The 24,374-nt window shown below is 32.6% G+C and overlaps 1 protein-coding gene across 1 annotated transcript; it reads left to right on the top strand.

Annotated features, from left to right (window-relative positions):
* Positions 1-21,062: 21,062 nt before the first annotated feature.
* LOC132618768 (1-aminocyclopropane-1-carboxylate oxidase 3-like) lies at positions 21,063-23,302 on the top strand. Its single transcript, XM_060333774.1, has 4 exons — positions 21,063-21,294; positions 21,643-21,869; positions 22,231-22,564; positions 22,780-23,302. Exons 1-4 carry the CDS (start codon positions 21,190-21,192, stop codon positions 23,071-23,073), a joined length of 960 nt encoding a protein of 319 aa, XP_060189757.1. The 5' UTR covers positions 21,063-21,189; the 3' UTR covers positions 23,074-23,302.
* The last annotated feature ends 1,072 nt before the right edge of the window (positions 23,303-24,374 follow it).

Below are 24,374 nucleotides of genomic sequence, written 5' to 3'. Positions count from 1 at the left end.
TGTGGATAGGCTGACAAAATCAACCCATTTTCTTCCAGTCAGGACTACTTATTCAGCTGAGGACTATGCAAAGTTATATATCAGAGAGATAGTGAGACTCCATGGGGTTCCCATATCTATTATCTCAGACAGAGGAGCTCAGTTTACAGCTTCCAGGAGGGATTGGGGACACAGGTGAGTCTTAGTACAGCATTTCACCCTCAGACTGACGGGCAGGCCGAGCGTACTATTCAAACGCTAGGAGATATGTTGCGGGCCTGTGTTATTGACTTCAGAGGTAGCTGGGACGATCATTTTCCACTTATCGAGTTTGCTTATAACAATAGCTACTATTCTAGTATCTAGATGGCACCGTATGAGGCCTTATATGGGAGGAAGTGCAGGTCACTTATTGGCTGGTTTGATGTTGGTGAGACCAAATTAATAGGCCCAGACATGATTCAACAAGCTATTGATAAAGTGAAGCTTATTCAGGAGAGGTTATTGGCAGCCAAAGTCGACAGAAGTCATATGCAGATAATCGACGTCGACACTTAGAGTTTCAGGTTGGTGATTGGGTGTTCTTGAAGGTGTCACCCATGAAGGGCGTAATGAGATTCAGCAAGAAAGGGAAGCTTAGCCCGAGGTACATTGGGCCTTATCAGATTATTCGTAGGGTAGGTAGGGTTGCCTACGAGTTGGACCTACCATCTGATTTGGAAGCAGTACATCCAGTCTTTCATGTTTCGATGCTTCGCAAATGTATTGGTGACCCTTCTAGAGTATTCCCTGTGGACGATGTCCAGGTGACGGAGGAGTTTTCCTATGAGGAGAACCCTATAGCTATACTTGATCGGCAAGTTAGAAGATTGCGTACTAAGGATGTGGCTTCCGTCAAAGTATTATGGCGAAATAATAATAGAGAAGAGATGACCTGGGAAGCCGAAGAGGAGATGAAGAATAAGTACCCTTACTTGTTCCCTACACCTGTAGGTAATTTAAATTCCTCACTTGATTATATTGATTGGTAGATAAGACTACATGTTATAGCGATAAGGGAGACTTCCCCGAAATTTTTATAAGACTTTATAGGACCAATTTAACATTCGAGAACGAATGTTCTAAAGGGGGGAAGGATGTTATATCCCGTATTTTTGTACGTCGAATTATTCGTAAGCTAATCGATATAAGTTAAGGATGAGATTATTTTTGGGATATGAAATAAGGACTTTTAATCCCCGATTTTAATTAGTGCACGATTTGTTTATGAATTTCAATTAGTATAGAAATATTAATCGAGATTAGGGATTAATTAACTACAATTAGATTATTAAGTGGAGATTAGTGATTAATTAAGATTAATTAAGTTAGCTAATTAGACAATTAAGTGGGCCACACCGAATTCTTAAAAAAAATATAATGAAATGAAATAAAATGGATGATTCATCATAGGGTGGGGGGGGGGGGGGGGCACGTGTCATGTGGTTAGACAACATATGTATTCACGATTCATGACTAATGTTAGCTACATTTCATTTGCCATTCTAATGAAATTGAGAGGGGAAAGTTACATAGCCATGGCTGCCAAGCTCACGGCCATGGCAGCCATCTTTTTAAAAAAAAAAACTTTTTATTCCAAGGTATTTTACACATCCAAGGAGGTGGTAGCAACATAAGGGATTGAATTGAGGAAGAAGAAATAGTGCAATTGGTGCAAGTGAGTGTAGAATTTGCTCCAATTAAATTAAGGTAAGACCTTTTCTTTTTATGGTATAATTGGATTAATGGTGTTGTAATGGAAATATTAAAATTGTATTAGACGAAATTGGAACTAAGAAAATTGCATGAATTCGTTGGTATTAGGAGTTGGGCTGAATTGGAGTTGTTTCGATTTAATTGAGTTTGATTGTTGTTGGTGTCGTTGATTGTGTGATGAAAGTGAAGGAATTATGATAATTAATGTTGTAGTTGTTATATGGAATTGTTGAGATATGAATTGGATTAAATGTTCATAAAGTTGTGGGCTGTTTTTGTTGAGTTGAAAGATTAAAAGTGTGGTTTTACGTTTATGTGTTGTTCTTGTTGTTGTTGTCGTGTTGTTGTTTGTATGGCTCCTAAATTTGGAAGAAAGAAGTGTATAACGTATCATATACAAAGCGTATGTTGGTCTGTTTGGTGTATAATCTTAGATGTTAATGATTTGGATTGGAAAAGGATTAAGAGAGGTTATTGGGTTGTTTGAGTCGTTTATGGCTGGATTTTAAGGATTTGATATGAATATTTTTATTATTGTTGTTGTTGGTATTGATATGATAACAGGAGATTAATTGGAAGTTCGGGTTAGGCGAGTTATATAGAGGAAATGCTGCCCGATTCCCGTTAAGTTCTTAACTAACCAAAATCCTAATCAAGAAAGTATGAACTAAAGAACGATTCGTATAAGTGATTGGTTGTAGATTTATAAGCTAGAAAGTATAGTTTACTAACAATAGTGTTACTTTCATATTAAAATATGCTAAAGGGGCGAAAAAGCGAACTTGGGTACGGTTAACCTATAACAGATATGTAAAGCTAACCCTTCTTTCTTTTGGCATGATTCATATGAAGCGAACAAACGACGAATGTATAAGTTCCTATTCTTAGAGACACTAGGATGGTTAATGTTCTTGATTTCCATAAGCTATTTCATATTATCTTGATACGTGTCTATTATTCCTGAAATTCCACTTGACATAATCCATAATGACATACGAGGGATACTAGACATGACTGTCTCCGCTGATATTCAAGTGTTAGTTCATTCTACCTATTCTATTGAGTCTCAGATGATGATTTGATTTGCATATGGTTACTCACTACTCTGCTCGTGCATACTGTTAATATATTTTTCACTGAGTCTCGGGCGGGGGTACGTTCTCGTGCACAGTTTCATTGCATTGTTCACCGAGTCCCTCACTAGAGGGCCGGGATACGGTATATATATATATATATAATATGATGATATGATGATGTGATCGTGGCGCCAAGGATGGTATGTGATGACTTTATTCACTGAGTCCCATAGTGGGCCGGATATGATATATGATATTGATACGCATGTTTTACATTTTATAAGGCAAGTGCATTGGTATTTTGAAAGTCATACTTGTCTCCTGTAATTTCTATTTCTGTCATGATCCTCTTTATTGTGTTTCATACTTTATATACTCAGTACATTTCTCGTACTGACCCCCTTTCTTCGAGGGGGGGGGGGGGCTGCGTTTCATGCCCGCAGGTACAAATACTCGATTTGGTGACCCTCCAGCTTAGGATTTCCACTCAGCTGTCTTGGAGAGCTCCATTGTTCCGGAGCCTAGACTTTTGGTACATATCTTTTGCCGTATATATATATATATATATATATATATATATATATATATATATATATATATATATATATGTTTATCCAGGGGTACGACAGGGCCTTGTCCCGTCATATTTCACTATCGATACTCTTAGAGGTCTGTAGACATATGTGTGGGTTGTATATAGATTATGGTCAGTTGTGTCTATATGATTTGTTGTGGATATTTCTATTTGTGGTGGCAGCCTTGCCGGCTTGCATATTGTATTGATATGTAGTGGCAGCCTTGTCGGCTTCTGTAGTGTATTGACATGTAGTGGTAGCCTTGTCGGCTTGCGTATCATAATTGTATATAGTGGCAGCCTTGTCGACTTGCGTATCTTATTATGTTGTGATTGGTTGTGACTCCTCAGGAGACAGGCTATCATGATATGTGACGTTGTGAACCTTTGGTATCTTTGCCAATTCCCATATTGTCTGTAGTTTCAGTCTGACTATATCTAACAGGTACGTATACGAGTGTCCAGCTCGGGCACTAGTCATGGCTCACGGGGCTAGGTCGTGACAGTACCTCTCCTTTTTGTAGCAGCTATCAACAAATTCAGTTGGATCATACTGCTTATAAAGCATTGCAACTATGGCATGAGGACAAGGTATCCCCTTCAGCATCCATGATCTACAACTACAAACCCTCTTTCTTAAACACACACTATGTTGTTTGTTTCCATCCATCACTTCATAACCTATTAGCCCATTAAATTCAATGGAACAGTCTATTGACTTGTCAATGTTATCCTCTAATATCTTCATTCCCATTGGAGAGATGTTTCCTATCCAAGATTTTGTAAATTCACTTAGCCTAGCTAATCTAGTCATCACTTTTACTCTAATCTCCTCAAGCATGGTAATAATAGTTTTGTGTCTTGCTGCCAGAATCCAAGCATTGAAGCTTTCACACATGTTATTGTCCACTGAATCACACTTGACTGCAGTGTTAAAAAACACCTTGCACCAAAACTCTTGATCATAGTAGAGCAGATCATCCACTATTTCCTCACCAAGCTTGGACAACAATTTCAGGTTTGTCCTATATTCTGCTTCATAAGTTCTTCTAGCACACATCCAAAATAGTTGCTTCCTTTTAAGCCCTATCCATTTCTTTGACCAATTTACATAAATGTGCCTAGCACATCTCCTTTCTTCACAAGCTGGAAAAAGTTCCCTAACTGCTGATTCCAGTCCCTACAAAAATAGAAAGTATGAAAAAAAAACAGAAAGAATGAACAAGTAATTTGTTGGCATAAACAAAACAGAGAGAATGAAAAAGAACATACCTTTTGCATGTCTGACATTATAGTGTAGCCTGTGCCATCTCCTAATCCCAAGTCCTCCTTCAGCAATGTCAAAAACCAAGTCCAAGTATTTTTGTTTTCATATTCCACTACTGCCCAAGCAAGTGGAAGCATTTGGTTATTCCCATCTTTAGCAACAACAACTACTAATTGTCCCCTACTTATTCCTTTCAAGAAACAACCATCTATGCCTATGCATTTCCTAACATGCATGAATGACTGCTTGAGTGCACCAAAACAGATGTAAAAGGCTTCAACAACTAGCTGACCAAGTTCATTAGCATCACCAAGCTTCACAACACAAGTACTCCCAATGTTTGTGCTTAACAACTCATCCCTATAATCAAGAATTTTCCCAAACTCAAGAATATGATCACCTATAATCTCCTTCAACACTCTAGCTCTTGCTCTCCTGGTTGTGGTCTTACCAACATGTACTTTAAACTTCTTCCTAACCAACTCTTGCAACTTAAACACTCTTATGTTTGGTTGTTCAACTATTCTTTTTCTAAAGGAAGCAGCCAGAAACTTAGAATTGCACAAGTAATTTCTGGTGGACTTCTCACACTTGTGTACTGGAATATAAGTCCTGATGATAAAGTTATTAGTTTCATTATCAAGGCTTTCATACAAAATCCATTTGCAATTCTTCTTACAACACCTCACTCTTACTCTAGTTGGCTCATTAACATACTTTTCAATTTGCACTCTTCTCTGAACTGCATACTTAGTAACTGCATCTCTAAACTCATTCACACTCCCAAAAATCATACCTAACTGCCACACTATTTTCTTACAAGTTTTATCAAATCTCACACCCTTTGTAGCAGTTTTGTATCTAGATTTTGAAAGTTTTAGCTTCCTCTTTTCCACTTCTTCAAAACACCATTCATCATCATCAGATCCTAAGCTAGAATCATCAGAACTTGGGTAATATGGTTCATCACCCCCTAGCCTCCCTTCTAAACTTTTTTTTCTTGTTTTAGTCTCATCAAACCCCAAATCTGGTCCAGCTACACCACATGGCACTTCTTCAGTATCTGCAGGAATTCTCTCCCTTCTTTTCCTCCTCAGTGCTTCTCTTTTCTCAGTCCTAAGCTCTATGTACTCCTCATGTACATCACGGAAGTAATCATCATCTCCAAGTATGTCATCATTTTCAGAAATTGGACTATCATCAGTTGATTCATCAGATCCCTTTACTGAAAAATCACTAATTTCAGAATCTGATGGATTAGTTGCTGGATCTAGTGGATCTTGAGTATTTGGATATACTACTTCTAATGGAGGAATAGTGTTTGGGATAGTATTTGTAGATGAAGTTGCAGCATTAAAAGTATCCTCACCAACTTCAATATTTTGACTACCACTTCTTTCAATGGTCCCTACCCCTTTATTAAAAGTTGCATTAAATTCCCCCTCAGGCATGTGCACATATACATCCAAAATCTGCCCACTTTGCAAAATGTCTAGCAACACTAGAAAGAACCCTATCATTGTCAATATCTCCTAAAATGCCACTGTTAGGTGGCCGAATAGTATATTTGCAACTTGAGTTGTACTCTAGTTCTTTAATATAGTCCTTCAACTCAAAATAGGAAAGTGTATCCACATCAACATTAACATATTCACTCATTACCCCCACCAACATATTTTGGTTCATCATCATCTCCAAACACTAAGTCCCCACCATGATACAATCTAAGAGTTATGAATGTAAACCCACTCATAACTAACTGCAAACAAAGATAAATAACAACAAACTAAGTAATCGAAAATTTTGAAAATTCTATTTTCGATTCAGCAAACTCGCAAACCTTAAAAACCCTAAATTAACAAAACCCCAATCAAATGTAGTAAAGAACTAACCTTTGGACTAAATGCAAACTTAGCCTTCCAACTGACCTTGAATTTACAAATTGTAACACCGAAGAAATCACAACACTATTCTTGTTTTGATCTGGAGCAAAATTGACCCTCTTAGAATGAAGAACTTAAGATGCTAGATGATTTTTTCCACTCTATAAAATGCTGAATTTTAAGATTTTGGGATATAATCTTCAATGATCAAAGAAGGTTTTTTATCGATTGATGTTTTGGTTCGGGTGAATTTTTTGATTGGGTAATATTTTGGGAAAAGTAAGGATATGATTTAACCAAGGTAAATAAATTAAAAGGGAAAAGAAAGTTGACTTGGGGGCCCACAACGCGTGATCACACAGCCACAAATATAATTGAGATAGGGTACAATAAGCCTCCATGTCAGCGTTAAAGGTGCAAAGAATTAAGGAAAAAAAATAGTTTAGGGGGGTAATAGGACCCAGGGAAAGGAAAGGTGTGTCGTAGGAACTTAGAGTATAGTTCAGGAGGGTAATAGTGCCCTTAACTTTTATATGCTTTCCTAGTTTAAAAAGTTTCCTAGTTAGGTTTTAGTATTTATAATTTTCATAAAAGTATGATTCTAATTCATGTTATTTGGGATAAGTTTCCCTTATATATAAGGGTTGATTTTGTTATTTTCGTTACACAACATTAGCATTTGAGAGTTTCTCTTCTTTAAAACCTTTGCGTGTTAACTACTTGGGATTTATCTTACAACCTTATAAGAACGATTCTTCTAAGAGGTAAGATTAATCCTTCAACTTGGTGTTTTTGGTTCTTATTCGTAAATTAAAGAAGGTAATTAGTCTTATACTCATTATTGTCTCTAATTTTTTCGAAATAGAGTCTAGATCATATTTTGATCTAAGTCTTGAATTTGTTTTTAATTTTCCTGCCGTATGGTGGCAGTGCCCTTTATATCACCCCAAAACGAACCACGTTACACATAAAAGGAGTTATAAATGCTGCGCATCACTCCAAATACCGAATGGACATGCCCATACGATAAGCAAAAAGAATTTTGCAAAGTTGCGAGCTTCTACAGTTTAACAGAATAACTATATAATAGTTACAAATTACAAATCAGCAAGAACATAAAAAGAGTTCTCCAAAATTCTATGTCTGAAAGAAGGCATTTGCCATTTATCCAGTCTAAAGCACCCCATTGCCAAAGCACCCCATTGCCTCCTTAGGAAGATCACTAGGATAGAAGATATACAAATTCTCCCCGTTAGCGCCAGTCTTAGCCAAGATATCCGCGACTTGATTTCCTTCCCTAAAGCAATGGTTTACTGAGATATTACCTTGATAAGTGATTGCCTTCACTTCATTAATAATCGACTGTAAGTCCTATGGAGGCTTTGCTTTCCCTTGAAGCATCTGGATGATTAACATTGAATCCCCTTCAAGTATAACACCGTTGTAACCATTATTGTTGCACCATAGCATCCCTATCAATGTGGCTTGGGCTTCGGCATAATTGTTAGTCCCATCTTGAAGCTGTTGCGCAAAAGCCATCACCATGTTGCCCTCGTGATCTCTAACAATTCCACTAGCCCCTGTTCTTCCATCTCCAAATCTACTCCCATCAGTATTAACCTTTATCCAACCCAGTAGAGGCCTTTTCCAATGAACCATCAAGCTTTTAACTTTGTGTTTTAGAATTAGAATTCTATCACAAGTTTGCTGCCAATATACCAACCCTTCAAGTGGAACATTATGTTTTTGCATCACCCATTTGATATTAGCAATAGAAATATTTTTTCCTCCATATTTTGCAGCACATCTAAGTCTTGAATTGACTCAATTAGTATCATACTTAGCTTTGATCAGCTAATCTTGAATACTAAGATAAATTAGGATTCTTAGACCTTAATCTTGAAATTTGGGGATTTTATTCTCAAATTTCGCATATCTTTAAATTCTGTCTTTAATCTTTGTATTTCGCTTCCGCATTATTTTCTTGTTTTTATTCAAATAACTCAATTCTTATTAAGTGGTATCAGAGCGGTTCTATTAAGGTTCCGTTCTTGATAATCTTTGAAGTTTTGTAGCCCAAAATAAAAAAAAATAAAAAAAAAAGCTAAAGAATTTTTTTAGTAGCTTAAAATGTAAGCTACATAACAAGAAAAAAAAGGCCAAAAAAAAAAGAAGGAGAAAACTTAAGTGCTTGCGAATTAAGCTACTTTAAGAAACTTCAGGATTATGGGAGAAATGTGTTTTTAGTCGTTTACAAATTCTTTTTAGTTCCATGACCTTCTTACAAGAGATCTTCATTTTTTACACATAAGACATCTGAAAAGGTCATTTTCTTCTATTCAAATTGTAAGAGGGTAAGAGATCTCATTTCCTTGTGTCTTTCTTGTCTCATCAAACCAATTCGTCTGGAAATTGGTAAATTCTGTTTGTTTCTACATCTTACTTGTAAAAGATTGACTAGTAGGGTTTATATATAAATTTTAAAGGAATCAACCAACGGTAGTAATTTGAGTGGAAAAGGCAAGAGAGGATGAGGTTAATAGAGGGAAAATGTCAAATTACGAGATTTCCTTCTTTGTTTTTCTTTGGGATAAGGCACTATTACCCTCCTGAACTATAGCCCAAGTTGTTACAACACACCTTACCTTTCCTTGGGTCCTATTACCCCCCTAAACTTATTTAAAACGGAATAATTACCCTCCTAACCGCTGATGCCCACTCTAATATGGGAGAGTGACATACACTCTCCTTGCCACATGTGTATTTATTTGTTTTAGATTTTTTTTTCAGCTTACGTGTCAATTTTAAAAAAAAATAATAATCAAAAACTGAATTTTCTTTAAAAAAAAAAGATTTTTAAAACCCGTTTTTTAAATAAAAAAAAATGAAAATTGATTTTTTTTTAAAAAAACAAAACTGAAAACATGGATTAAAAACTGAATTTTCTTTAAAAAAATGATTTTTAAAACCCTTTTTTTATTAAAAAAAAATGAAAATTTGATTTTTTTTAAAACCCCCCCTTTTTAAAAAAAAAACAAAATTGAAAACATGAATTTTTTTAAAATATGGAAAAATGGATTTGTTAAAACTATGGAAAACTTGATTATTTTTTTAAAATGTCTTAAAAAATCTTGATTTTCATGATTTCATTTTCTTAGGACACTTTTATTTTTCAAATAAAATCCGGAAAAAGTGTTTTTCTTGTCAAAATGTGAAAAAAACTGAATTTTTATAAAATTTTGGAAAAATTAATTATTTTTTAAAAATGTGGAAAACCTGTTTTAAAAAACTAAATTTGGAAAATAGATTTATTTCATAGTTTAAGAAAATACAGATTTTTAAGAAAAAAAATTAAGTTTTCTCGTTTTTTATGTTTCTCACTCTCTCAAAGAGAGTAAAACACACTCTCCTTGCCACGTTAGCGTTTAGGGGGGTAATTATTCAGTTTTAAATAAGCTTAGGGGGGTTTTATTCCGTTTTAAATAAGTTTAGGGAGGTAATAGGACCCAGGGAAAGGTAAGGTGTGTCGTAGCACCTTGGGGTATAGCTCAGGGGGGTAATAGTGCCTTATCCCTTTTTCTTTTTCATGATGTCTTTAACAGGAAAAGATACTGAAACTGGAACACAAAACAAAAATTTAGTCGATGCGCTTAGAATGATTACTGTCCGACTTGATGCGATAGAGGTCTCCTTCAATCTACCTAATATGATGAGCATGGCCGACGTGAGGAGAGCCATAAAAAACCGATGTCCACATGATAGAAGGATATGAATGTTATTTTAGCTGATTTAAAGGGGAAAAATATATTTCATATAAGGTGTGGGATAAAGAGTAAACTTAGCTCTATAATTATTGATAGTGAAGGGAATCTAATGTGGTGATTTCGTGCGTGATGGAGAAGTTGGAACTTACATGCATCAATCACACTACTCCTTATAAGCGGCAATTGTTGAATAATTTTGGTGCGCTTAGAGTGACTAAGCAATGCATGATTTCTTTCACCATTGGGAGGTATTCCGATAATGTTCTTTGTGATGTAATTGCAATGCAAGATTGTCATATCATGCTTGGGCGGCGATGACACTTTAATAGGAATGCAATTAATGATAGGAGAAAGAATAGAGTTTCTCTTGAGCTAAATACAAGAAAATATATACTTGCACCTTTAATGCCATCCCAAATTTATGAAGATCAGAAACGCGTGAGGGAAATAATGAAAAAAAATTGAGAGAGAAGAATTAGAGAAGCAAGGGAGTGCATGTTGACATCTCAATAGAGAAAAAAGGAGAGGATGTGATGTGCGAAGAGAATGGAATGTTAGAGTAAAAAAGTGAACTTGAGAAGGAAAAAAAGAGAGATGACCATGAGAACAAAAAGGAGAGGATGACCGTGAGGTAGAGCAAGAAAAACAAGAGCGTCTGAGTGAGGTTATTTCTTATTCAATCTCTAAATTTCCTATTTTTTCTTCTAGTTGTTTTAACACTCTTATAGGTACTCATGAGAAAGTGTACGTGCATTGAAGAGCCATCATTGGATGAACTTAATCTTAAGGCGGAAGTTCGTTCTGATTATGATATTTGAAAATCAAATTCTATTACGTACATACGATTTTGAAATAACAATTTGAAACCCTTCACGCCACTCTTACTTTTATCGATAGATTATTAGATTGACTACTTTTTTTTTTTTGAAGTTTAAATTTATCAATTTTCAAAACAAAGACACGTTTATATACATCATGATATTGAGAAACTAAAATGTTTTATTTATTTAGTATTCAAATGTTAATACAATACCTAATATTTCGATGTCTTTTTCAAATTATTTTGACGCCTTAATCTAAATAAAAACAAACATAAAAAAGCACGATTGTAGATGCTTGTAGCTTGCTTCTATCCTAATATAACTTGTATTTTGTAATTCTTTTGTATATTTTACACTTGATTGGATAAACTAAAATTTGAGAGAGAGAATGGAAAGTATGGAAAAACATCTCAACTGAATCTCATGTATCAAAGTGTGAATTTCATATAGTAAAAAGAAAAGAATGTGCTATACCCGAAACGTAAGAAATATGGTAAATATTCTAAGAGATCAAATTTCACTACTATTTTGAACAACAATTTGAAACCCTTCAGGCCACCCTTACCTAGGGACCCAGAAAAAGGAATATTTAATATATGTATCTTTTACAGAACAGGAAATTTTAATATTCAATGCACACGTATCAATCTCAAATTTTTACGAAACTCGAAAGACGCACAAACACATAGGGGCATCAAGATCAGGTCTTGGAAGTTTTGGCAATGGATGAATATATGGAGATAAGTTTGTGAATGATCTTAACAGGCAGTCTCATGATTCCTTCACTATTTTTTTCTTTTGCATTGCAAGATGACGTGCCTAATTTTCATCTACACATTTACTCTGTAAATAAAAATAGAGATGTCTGCTCATTAAACAAATACTTTAATTTCATCCAAACTATACTATAAATAAAGAAAGATAAAGTTTAGGAATTTTTTATTTTCTGTGATTTTAGTGAGATGCCGTACCGTATAGCGATCCTTGTAGTCTATTTCCACATATGTGCACCTCATGAATAATAGATCTACAAACGCTTAACGTTTGAAATAACCTAACGCTTTCGCTTCTTTTTATTTTTATTTTTAAATTAGGTTAGCACTTATGCTGTTTCATGCAACTATATTTATTTAATTAATCGAGTACAATTTCAAAGCACATGTAGGATAAGAAAGTATTCTAATGGTACCCAAAAAAAAAAAAAAAAAGAAGAAGAAGAAGATAAACTAGAAGTATTCTAAGAGAAAATGTAACAGTGAATCTAGCACAGGTGAAAAATAACTTATAACAAAATCATTAGTATTAGCTGGATAAGATATGAATCCTAAAAATTTTAGTCGTTTTCATATTAAGTTTCCTTTTATGTTCTCCATCACTTATTGAGATTCATCTGTTTCTCAAGACTTTTAGAACATAATTTATGTTTTTAAATGGTAAGCTCTTGGAAAACCTTTAAGGGCGTCGTGATACGCAACAACTTGTTTTTTCTTTTTATTTTTAACCGTGAAACGCTCCAAGTTTAGTATTTAGTCAAAATGAGGAGTAAAATTTTCTGCTATATGGATTATAATGGGGACAATATTCTTGTACAAGTCAATCTAGTGACCCTTTTATAACCATATAAGCAAAAACTTTTTTTGACATTAATTAGTGGCAAGTTCAGTAAACACAAAACTATAGATAATCATTTCCTCCTTAAATGGTAGCAGTTTGTTTCTTCTGAATCGCTTTTACTTTCTTTTCCTCTGGCTACTAAGATCTTTCAGTTCGCCTGGTTCTCTCTTACCTACCCATGGATTCAGCAGCAGTTCGAAAGGTTATCATATTTGCAATAAATTAAATATACCTTTTGACTTTTTAATACTACGTGCTAGATCTTTAAAAAATAATATTTTAAGGTTGGTCGAGCAAATTCTAGAAGTAAAAGGGAAGTAAATAATATATAATGTTTCGTAGAGGAATATGACTATGAAATTATCTTGTTGGAAGTGACTCAGCTCTTTGGCTTGGCTCCTAATGTGCCTCTTTTCTCTCGGTCATCGTTATAAAACCCCTTTTACTTTTAAGTACTAGACGGTGTATGGCCGTGCGCATTTTGGATTATAATGTATCTATGTGTATGTAGTTGTGTTTGGGTACTGATAATATATATATTTTATATTGCTAATAAATATACATAAGTTTGCACTATTTTTATGCATATATATGTATATTATGTTCAAAACACGATTAATATAACATTATAGTTTGTGCTCCGTATCCGAAACTTTATTATATTAGTGTTTGCTACGAATACAAAGTTGGCAAAAATTTATTAATACTTTTTAAAAGAGAAGACTTGTTTAAAAGGAAACTATTTTCCTCTCTTTGAAATAAAACAATAGCAATATTTAAGCATCAGTTGATACTTTGAATTTTAATTTGATTAATTTAAATGTGTAAAATATTCTATTGTTAATGTATGTAGATTGGACCTAAACAATACTTATTATTTTTATCAAATTTTGATTTGGATAATTCTAATTCAAATTATTAAATTAATTTTACATGTTTAAAACGAAACAAAGTAGAAAATTGATTTTCTATTTAAACGAAGAACTACTATTTTTTAATTTTTGGTAAATATTCTTGGTTTAGCTAATTTAACTTGTCATGTTGTCTTTTGCATGGGTTTTTAAGGAAACGTCAATTAGAATTATAATTTGACTAATTTACCTTATTAATTATTTGATCTCCATTTAATATTATTTTTTCTTTTATGACATTAATCTCTTTTCACATTTATTAGAGTAAGAATAAAAATAAAAAAGTAATTAATTTAAATCTTATTTTAAAATATAAATATTTTAAATATATTTATTTAGTAAACATAACAAATAAATGACATGGCGCAATAGCAAATACAACAGTTAAATATCAAGATTAGATCTCAGGCTAATCAAGAAAAGAAAGAAAATTGTATGGTTTGGTTACTTAACCTTTTGAATAAATAATTTCATTTGCTCCCACTAATAGGTTGATACGCATGTGACAATGGATCCACCATTATTGACTTAATGGGGATACTTTGGGAATTACATGAATATTGCTTGATTTTTTAATATGGGTTGCACGTTTTTTTTTTTTTTTTGACATTGCCTGTTTTTTTAATATGGGGTCTACTTTTTTTATATATATATTGCTTAATTTTTTTAATATGGGGTCCACTTTTTTTTTAAAAATATTGCTTGGTGTTTTTAGTATGGGGCCCATCTTTTTTTTTAGGGGTGACTGACGACGAAGCATGGGTAAAACCCATGCTCTAGATGGTGTATGCCCGTACTTTGGATTATAGTGTATCTATGTGTATGTAGTTGTGTTTGGGTAGTGATAATATATATATATATATATATATATATATTATGTTCAAAACACGATTAATATAACATTTTAGTTTGTGAAACTATTATATTAGTGTTTGCTACGAATGCAAAGTTGGCAAAAATTTATTAATACTTTTTAAAAGAGAAAACTTGTTTAAAAGGAAACTATTTTCCTCTCTTTGAGATAAAATAATAGCAATATTTAAACATCAATTGATACTTTGAATTTTAATTCAATTAATTCAAAGGTGTAAAATATTCTATTGTTAATGTATGTAGATTGGACCTAAACAATACTTATTATTTTTTATCAAATTTTGATTTGGATAATTCTAATTCAAATTATTAAATTAATTTTACATGTTTAAAAAGAAACAAAGTAGAAATTTGATTTTCTATTTAAACGAAGAACCACTATTTTTTAATTTTTGGTAAATATTTTTGGTTTAACTCATTTTAATTGTCATGTTGTCTTTTACACGATTTTTTAAGGAAATGTCAATTCGAATTATAATTTGACTAATTTACCTTATTAATTATTTGATCTCCATTCAATATTGTTTTTTTCTCTTAAGACATTAATCTCTTTTCACATTTATTAGAGTAAGGAAAAAAATGGAAAATTAATTAAATTCTATCTTATTTTAAAATATAACTATTTTAAGTATATTTATTTTAGTAAACATAACAAATAAATGACATGGTGGAATAGCAAATACAACAGTTAAATATCTAGATTAGATCTCAGGCTAATATAAGAAAAGAAAGGAAATTGTATGGTTTGACTACTTAACCTTTTGTAGAAAAGTAATAATATAGGGTCCATGTTTTTTGCTGTACAATAATTTTATTTGCTCTCACTAATGGGTTGATACGCATGTGGCAATGAATCCACCATTATTGACTTAATGGGATACTTTGGGAATTACATGAATAATGTTTGATTTTTTAATATGCGGTGCACGTTTTTATTTTGACATTGCTTGTTTTTTTAATATGAGGTCCATTTTTTTTTTAATTTTACAAGAGTTTGGAGATGGTGGGTTCCACTTTTTTTCCTTTTTTTTAATATTGATTGGTGTTTTTAGTATGGGACCCATCTTATTTTTTTTATTTTTTATTTTTTAAAGAGTGACTGACGACGAAGCATGGGTAAACCCATGCTGCGCAGGGGCCCAACATTTTGGATTAAAGTGTATTATCACTTTGGGTAGTGATAATATATATATATATATATATATATATATATATATTATATTGCTAATAAATATACATAAGTTTGCACTGTTTTTATGCATATATATATACACACACACACTCTATGTTCAAAACACGGTTAATATAAGAAAAGAAAAGAAATTGTATGGTTTGACTACTTAACCTTTTGAAGAAAAGCAATAATATGAGGTCTATGTTTTTTGCTGTACAATAATTTCATTTGCTCCTACTATTGGGTTGATACGCATGTGGCAATGAATTCACCATTATTTACTTAATGGAGATACTTTGGGAATTACATGAATATTGTTTGATTTTTTAATATATACACACACACACAATGTTCAAAACACGGTTAATGTAAGAAAAGAAAGAAAATTGTATGGTTTGGCTACTTAACCTTTTGAAGAAAAATAATAATATGGGGTCCATGTTTTTTACTCTACAATAATTTCATTTGCTCCTACTAATCGGTTGCTACGCATGTGACAATGAATCTACCATTATTGACTTAATGGAAATACTTTGGGAATTACATAAATATTGTTTGATTTTTTAACATGGGGTGCACGTTTTTTTTTTTTTTTTTTTGGACATTGCTTATATTTTTAATATGGGGTCAACTTTTTTTTTTTTTGATGTTGCTTGATTTTTTTAATATGTGGTCCACTTTTTGGAGATGCTGGGGTCCACTTTTTTCCTTTTTAAATTTTTTTTAATATTGATTGGTTTTTTTTAGGCTTAATACCCAGATGGACCCTTAAACTTGGCATGTTTTGTAAGATAGACATATAAACTTATAAGGTGACCAGATAGACACTTAAACTTACTCAAAGTGTATTTTTCAAGTTTTTCAGTTGTTTTGAAAACAAAAACTATATTTTTCAAACACTCACAATTTTCATGGCCAAACAAGCCCTAAATATATCACAAAATATTTTTTTTAAAATGCAAAAATAAGGCAAACGCATATACATGAGACTATAAATGTGCACTTAAACCAATAAATACTCGCTAATCGCAATTTTGCAGCTTTCAAGTAACTCGGTTTTTTTTTACACTTGAATAATTAAAAAACAATAACTTTAACCAATAAAAATCCTTAAAAAAAGAAATTTCAAATTAAGAAATTTCTTTTTTTTAAGGATTTTCTTTTCGGCTTTACAGTTTTCTTAATTTGAAATTTCTTTTACACTTGAAATACTGAACTTAGAAATTTCTTAATTTGAAATTTCTTTTTTTAAGGATTTTTATTGGTTAAAGTTATTGTTTTTTAATTATTCAAGTGTAAAAAAAAACCGAGTTACTTGAAAGCTGCAAAATTGCGATTAGCGAGTATTTATTGGTTTAAGTGCACATTTATAGTCTCATGTATATGCGTTTGCCTTATTTTTTCATTTTAAAAAAAAATATTTTGTGATATATTTAGGGCTTGTTTGGCCATGAAAATTGTGAATGTTTGAAAAATATAGTTTTTGTTTTCAAAACAACTGAAAAACTTGAAAAATACACTTTGAGTAAGTTTAAGTGTCTATCTGGTCACCTTATAAGTTTATATGCCTATCTTACAAAACATGCCAAGTTTAAGGGTCCATCTAGGTATTAAGCCTTTTTTTTAGTATGAGCCCCACCTTTGTTTTTTTTTTTTTTTTTTTTAAGGAAGACGGACGACCGTTTCGTAGAGGAATATGACTATGAAATTATCAGTTGGAAGTGACTCAGCTCTTTGGATTGGCTCCTAATATACCTCTTTTCTTCGGGTCATCGTTATAAAGCTCCTTTTACTTTAAGTACATTCCTGCATTTTTGTTCCCCCACTAGGATGGCAAAAATAGTGCAATGACCTGATTGTTTGTTTGATAAAATGTTGAAATTATTAGGACTTTAACCACATTAAAATCCTTATTAGGTCAAAGGTAAATATGTAATGACATGTACTACTAAGTACTTTCTACTATTTACACCAAGCGCATCAACTAATTACCATTGTTAGTAGAAATATATATTAATTAATTATTAGGTTTAAATGGATAATTATTAAATTCTCAAAAAACATATAATAAATAATGATAACTTAATAAATTATACCTTGTATTTATTGATTTTGGACGTGAAATGAGCTAAAACGATATTTAAAATGAGACGAAGGAAGTATTCAAAAGGGTAGGGAGAAAGTTCACATATTATCATATGCTAGAGTGGTAACTCAAATGCTAAATGGTCAGCTAGGACAACTGTGGGAGGTGCAAAATGTGTGAAGATATTTGACATCCAAAATATTACTTGGATGTTGTGCAATTTTCTTTTACCAAAAGGAGCATGAATAGGTGTAGTCGTCGTGCTTGGAATTTTAATTTGAAACTTCAAATTCCGATGCTTCAATGAATAAAATTCAACGTTGGAAAAGCTGTAAGTAGAACATATTTGAAGTTCGAAATATTTTGAGGTTCAAATTTTCACATTTTTTGTGTGCAACGGTTTATCTTTACCCAAACTTTACTATCATCTAAAGAAAATATTTGTAATAACAGAAAGGGAAAAGGACACATCAAAATAGGAGGTAATATGTTTCTTTCACAAAACCAATAGCAAAACAAAAGAACCCAAGAAAAAAAAACTAATTAAATTACTAGAAGTATCTAATTTAGAAGTTCTAAAATTTCCTAACCATAAATTTAGTACGATCAGGACAAAAAACCATAGTCATGTGGTGTCTTTTGGTACTTTCATGTGCAATGAATTTAAAAACTGAATAACCAATTGAATTTGTTTTCTAGAATACTATTTGGTCCCTTGATTATTAATAAATTTTAATTTTAATCCTTATGATATTGGATAAATATATTTAATTTTTAATTAATTGAAGTATATGTTTTCATTCTTATGTAGTAAATATATAAGATCTTGAAGCATTTTTAGGGCTATATCACTGTGAAATATGAAGTATATAATAATAAAGTTTAATACAACAGATGGTAGTTAATTTGTAGAACAATGAGTAATTGTGGTAAATTTGTAAATATTCATAAATAAAGAGATTAAAAGTGGCACAATTTAATTAATTGAAGGTTTGAATATATTTGATCAAATATTGCAAGTAGTAAAATCAAAATCCATCAATAGAGGAACCCACATGGTCTCGACCCTTTTCTTCTTTTTCCTCCTATAAAGAAAATTCAAATGAACATTTTTCTTGGTGTTACTATTTCTACTCAGCGATTTGCAATTAAATAACCAGCATTATAAAGATAAACTTTAGTTACACCCAACAAAAATAATTAAATGTCAATTTGGGCGTCTTAATTGCTAAAATTATTATTATCTCGCCCACGCTTGCATGTGCATCAGCTTGATTTTTATGTGGAAAATTAGTTAGATAATGAATTTTCACAATTAATTAAGTAAAGTTATCTGATGAACCAAATGGATGACAAAGCAAAAATACACAGCAAATATGACCTGTTCTAAGTTCAACAATATCAGAGTCAATAATAGTTAACATCAGGATTAGAAGTAACTTAAGAATATAGTTTTAGAAACGTGATTCCAATGTCTAAATTACTCTAATATCATCTTCAACTTCTTCAAATCTTTTGGCGGAATCTCAATTTTCTTGTCAAAATCCACCAAGGAAATGACCTCCTATGACCACTTATAAATTTAATAAAGAACTATAAAATCAATTGACTCAAATCTACGTGGCCACCATAGTCTAATGTCTGAACTTAAACATTAATAAGAGATTTAAACATTAATAAGAGATTTGTAGAATTTAAATAAAGTGTTTATATTAAGAACATAAGAAGTTTTCAGTGAAGTGTATCAAGAATATCTCCAAGTTCTAAGACCAATAAAAAATAAATCTGCATTAGTTATTTTAATCCCAATACTCATATAATTTCATCCTTTAAGGAATTTAATAAGAAAACATGAAGGCCTGTATGGGTTGTTGTTATCATTCATGATCTCAAACTAACATATAAATGAAGCAATAATTAAATTGGCCTTTTATATAGTGGCAGAGTTAGAAACCCTTACAAGTTCAAAAACACCTATATTAATCTTTATATATATATATATATAAAAGAGATTTAGCAAGTTATGTATAATATATATAAAAAATTATATACGCAGTACAGGCATTGCAGAAACCCCTATTCCATACAGAGTTCTGCCGCTACTCTTAAGAGTTAATTTGTCAAACAAGACAATTTATTTTTTTGGCTGATTTAACCAAACAAAATTACTTCAACCAATAGTGCTACCAAGACCTTAGCTAGTGGCGAAAAAATTAGCTCATGAAAATATGACCTGCTTAACTTGTTTCGGGTCATTTGCACTTTTGTCTTGTTTTGTGTTGCTCTTTAATTTTTGACCTCCAAATGATTTTTACCCTTCAAAATTGAACTTATGCCTAAAGGAACACAAATTATGTATCATAATATCCACAAGTTATGCATGTTCCCTTTTAAAGAACTTATGCTTCGCTAGGCATAGATTCGATTTTGAAGGGCAAAAATTAAAGACCAGTCCATTTGAAGGGTAAACCGTGCAATTACTTCATTTCTTCCAGTTCGGGCAGATCATTGAATCGTTTATTTATTACCGTTCAATTCAGTCTATCTAAAATCTGAGCTGATATGTAGCCCAAAAAAATCCATTAAATACCATGTCAAAATAGATATACATTTTTTTGTTTGAGATGTGTCATATTGCACATATAAAGGGAAAAAAAAGTTTTATTTAGTACTAAACTAATCATAGAAGAAACAAACAAAGACATTAAAAATTTAGTGAGAATTAGACGGGTTGAGTTATGAATTGTATCTTAGCCCAAATAAATTTTAGACTGGTCATTGAGCCGTCCATTTATTAACACAATTCATTTTGACCCGTCCAAATTCAATTCATCCCCACTCATTTAACACCCTTAGCCTTGGCTCTCTGCAGGAAGTTTGTTAAGAAAATATAAGCAGTTAAATGTGCAGCGTCAAGATTATTGTTAAATTCAAGGCAACTTCCGAAACACATAGGAGTAGCATCCCAGTCAAACTGTCTCAAAAGAAATAAAAAATAACACATGAAACAAAAGCACAATAGTTTCCACTAGTGCAGCCATGATCCACCACACCAATAGGAGCCTTGTATTCTGGTCAAGATGGCTCCTCCAATTGTCTTAATACCAAAATCCCCTTTGTAGGTAAGATTGTTCAACAAGGAACTATGAATCACAAGGTAGACTTGGACTTGGACCTCTCATGGAGACTTGGAATTAAGATTGTGCATTGTGGGGCCACACTATTATTTTTAGCCTCCTCATTGTTGTTATAATTCCTACTTTCTTGATTTCTTCTCCTATAAATACCCTCATAAGCCTCATTCTTTTGCATCAAATATTAATCTAGAATTCATTCATCTCTTCAATCTTTTGATTTACACATATTCTATTTATTATTAACGCATTTAGAAACACATTTTTTACCAAGAAAGATGGAGAACTTCCCAATTATCAACTTGGAAAAGCTCAATGGAGCTGAGAGATCCAACACCATGGAAATGATTAAAGATGCCTGTGAGAACTGGGGCTTCTTTGAGGTAATTACAGTTTGCATAAACATATATTACTCCCTTTGTTTTAATTTATGCTCATAATTTACCATTTTAATTTGTTTAAAAATGAACGTCACTTTCTATATTTAGAACCTGTAATTCCAACATCCTGCATGGTATGTTTAATATCACGGCAAGATCTAAAGGGCATTTTGGTATATTAAGCACATCTTTAATTTTAGATTACATGGCTCAAAAGTTTTCCTTAATTTTTTAAAATTAATATTCAGTCAAACTGAGACATATAAAATAAAATAGGGGAATAGTAATATTTAAGCTTGTAAGAAATCTTGCATATTGATGTACTGATGTTTGTTTATGTCATTATTGCAGTTGGTCAACCATGGAATTCCACATGAAGTAATGGACACAGTGGAGAAATTGACAAAGGGACATTACAAGAAGTGCATGGAACAGAGGTTTAAAGAATTGGTTGCCAGCAAAGGTCTTGAAGCAGTGCAAGCTGAGGTCACTGATTTGGATTGGGAAAGCACTTTCTTCTTGCGCCATCTTCCTGCTTCTAACATCTCTCAAGTGCCCGACCTTGATGACAAATACAGGTAGATCGTCGGTATATATAGCTTAAATCCTTATTTCATAAGTGACCTAATTGTGCAAAAACCTTTACACCATCAGAATATAAAAGTTAAACTTAACATAGACCTTTTACAATTTCACTGCATGGAATATTACACCATCAGTAACTTTTCCAGCATTAACTCTCCGAGATCTCAAGCTTGTGAAATGTGAGGTTCTTGAAAAGTTGAAGGACAATACTGTACCTAACTTCACATGCAAAACACATTACACCTCTGTTATTCTTTTATTTTTTGGGGGTGTTCCCCACATGTAAATACACTGGCATAAAGATATATAGTACTTAATAAAGTTTCTTATCAATGTTGCCCCAAAATAATGCAGAGAGGTCATGAGAGATTTTGCTAAAAGACTTGAGAAGTTGGCTGAGGAGTTACTGGACCTGCTCTGTGAAAATCTTCGGCTTGAAAAGGGTTACTTGAAAAAGGCATTTTATGGCTCAAAAGGTCCCAATTTTGGGACTAAGGCGAGCAATTACCCACCATGCCCCAAGCCCGATTTGATAAAGGGACTCCGCGCTCACACAGACGCTGGTGGCATAATACTTCTATTCCAAGATGACAAAGTGAGCGGCCTTCAACTCCTCAAAGACGGGCAATGGATTGATGTTCCTCCCATGCGCCACTCTATTGTGGTTAATCTTGGCGACCAACTTGAGGTAAAAAAAGAAAAAAATTACATTTGATACGACAAAAGTTATTCTTTTATAAAAAGATTATTATGGTAATATAAGAGGACAAGATTTTTTGTCAGAATGTGGAATTTGACTTTTGTCATACTAAACATGTATTATGTGTCAGTTATTTTTTGTCAAAACGTAGAATTATATACTAGAAGGTTACTTAACTATTTATTGTCAAATGAAAAAAACAGGTGATCACCAACGGAAAATACAAGAGTGTGATGCACAGAGTGATTGCTCAGACAGACGGGACTCGAATGTCACTAGCTTCGTTTTATAATCCAGGAAATGATGCAGTAATCTATCCAGCACCAACTTTGGTTGAAAAAGAGGAAGAGGAAAGCAAACAAGTTTACCCAAAATTTGTGTTTGATGATTACATGAAGTTATATGCTGGACTCAAGTTTCAGGCCAAAGAGCCAAGATTTGAAACCATGAAGGCCATGGAAGCAGATGTGAAAAGTGATCTGATTGCAACTGCTTAGATTCCAATTTAATTGGAAAGATGGAGTTTGAAAAGAAAATGATTCGTTTTAGAAGTTTTACTAATTAAACCTAGTTATGTACACATTAGTTCCTCTTCTTTTGTATGGTAGAATCATGCCATTCAAAATGATTGTGATTTGCTCCATATATAGTTGTAAAGGTTGTATTATATCAAAATAAGTTGACAAATAAAAGCTGCCTTTTAGGGCGAGGTTGTTATATAAATTACTTGCAGTGTTCCATTCCTTCTTATGGATTTTCAATTTATCTAACTTCCCTATTTTCACTTTTTGGACATAGTGATATTGATGATTGAATTTTGTCGACCAAATTTGAGAAATTGACTATGAAGATTTTGATTGCTGATAGAGCATAATTTCTGTCAAATGATCAGACCATTAAAAGGGCAAAGAGAAATAAAAATGGATTAGGTAAGTTAGCCGAAAGAGGGTAAGAGATCTCATTTTTTCGTCTTTTTCTTGTCTCATCATACCAATTCGTCTGGAAATTGGTAAATTCTGTTTGTTTCTACAACTTACTTCTAAAAGGTTGACTACTAGGGTTTATATATAAATTTTAAAGGAACCAACCAACGGTAGTAATTTGAGTGGAAAAGGCAAGAGAGGATGAAGTTAATAGAGGGAAAAAGTCAAATTACGAGATTTCTTTCTTTGTTTTTCTTTTTTCAAGATGTCTTTAACCGAGAAAGGATACTGAAGCTGGAATTCAAAATAAATTTTAGCGATGCGCTCAGATTGTTTACTGCCTGACTTGATTCGAAAAAAGTTTCCCTCAATCCACCGAATCCGATGAACATGGCCGACACGAGGAGAGCCATCAAACATCGATGACCACACGATAGGAGGATATGAATGTTACTGTAGCTGATTTAAAGAGGAAAAATAATTTTCGTACAAGGTGTGGGATAAAAGGTAAAATTTTCTTTATGATTATTGATAGTGAAGGGATGCTAATGTAGTGATTTCGTGTGTGGTGGAGAAGTTGAAACTTAGATGCATCAATCACATGACTAGGGCAGTTGTTGAATAATTTTGGTGCGCTTAGGGTGACTAAGCAATGTATGATTTGTTTCGCCTTTGGGAGTAATTCCGATAATGCTCTTTGTGAGGTAAATTTCAATGCAAGATTGTCATATCATGCTTTGGCGGCCATGATAGTTTAATAGGAATGCAATTAATGATAGGAGAAAGAATAGAGTTTCTCTTGTGCTAAATAGAAGAAAATATATACTTGCACCTTTAACGTCATTGTTGACATCCAATTTTGTCCCTCCTTCATT

This window comes from Lycium barbarum, chromosome 11 (genome assembly GCF_019175385.1).
Source record: "Lycium barbarum isolate Lr01 chromosome 11, ASM1917538v2, whole genome shotgun sequence".
Lineage (NCBI taxonomy): Eukaryota > Viridiplantae > Streptophyta > Magnoliopsida > Solanales > Solanaceae > Lycium > Lycium barbarum.
This window is presented reverse-complemented; position numbering and strand designations above follow the sequence as displayed.

Bases quoted from the DNA above. Each gene is read 5' to 3' on its own strand.
- LOC132618768 (XM_060333774.1), top strand. From the start codon at position 21,190: ATGGAGAACTTCCCAATTATCAACTTGGAAAAGCTCAATGGAGCTGAG. The intron at 21,295-21,642 runs GTAATTACAGTT...TCATTATTGCAG, and splicing joins AGAACTGGGGCTTCTTTGAG to TTGGTCAACCATGGAATTCC. The intron at 21,870-22,230 runs GTAGATCGTCGG...AAAATAATGCAG, and splicing joins GACCTTGATGACAAATACAG to AGAGGTCATGAGAGATTTTG.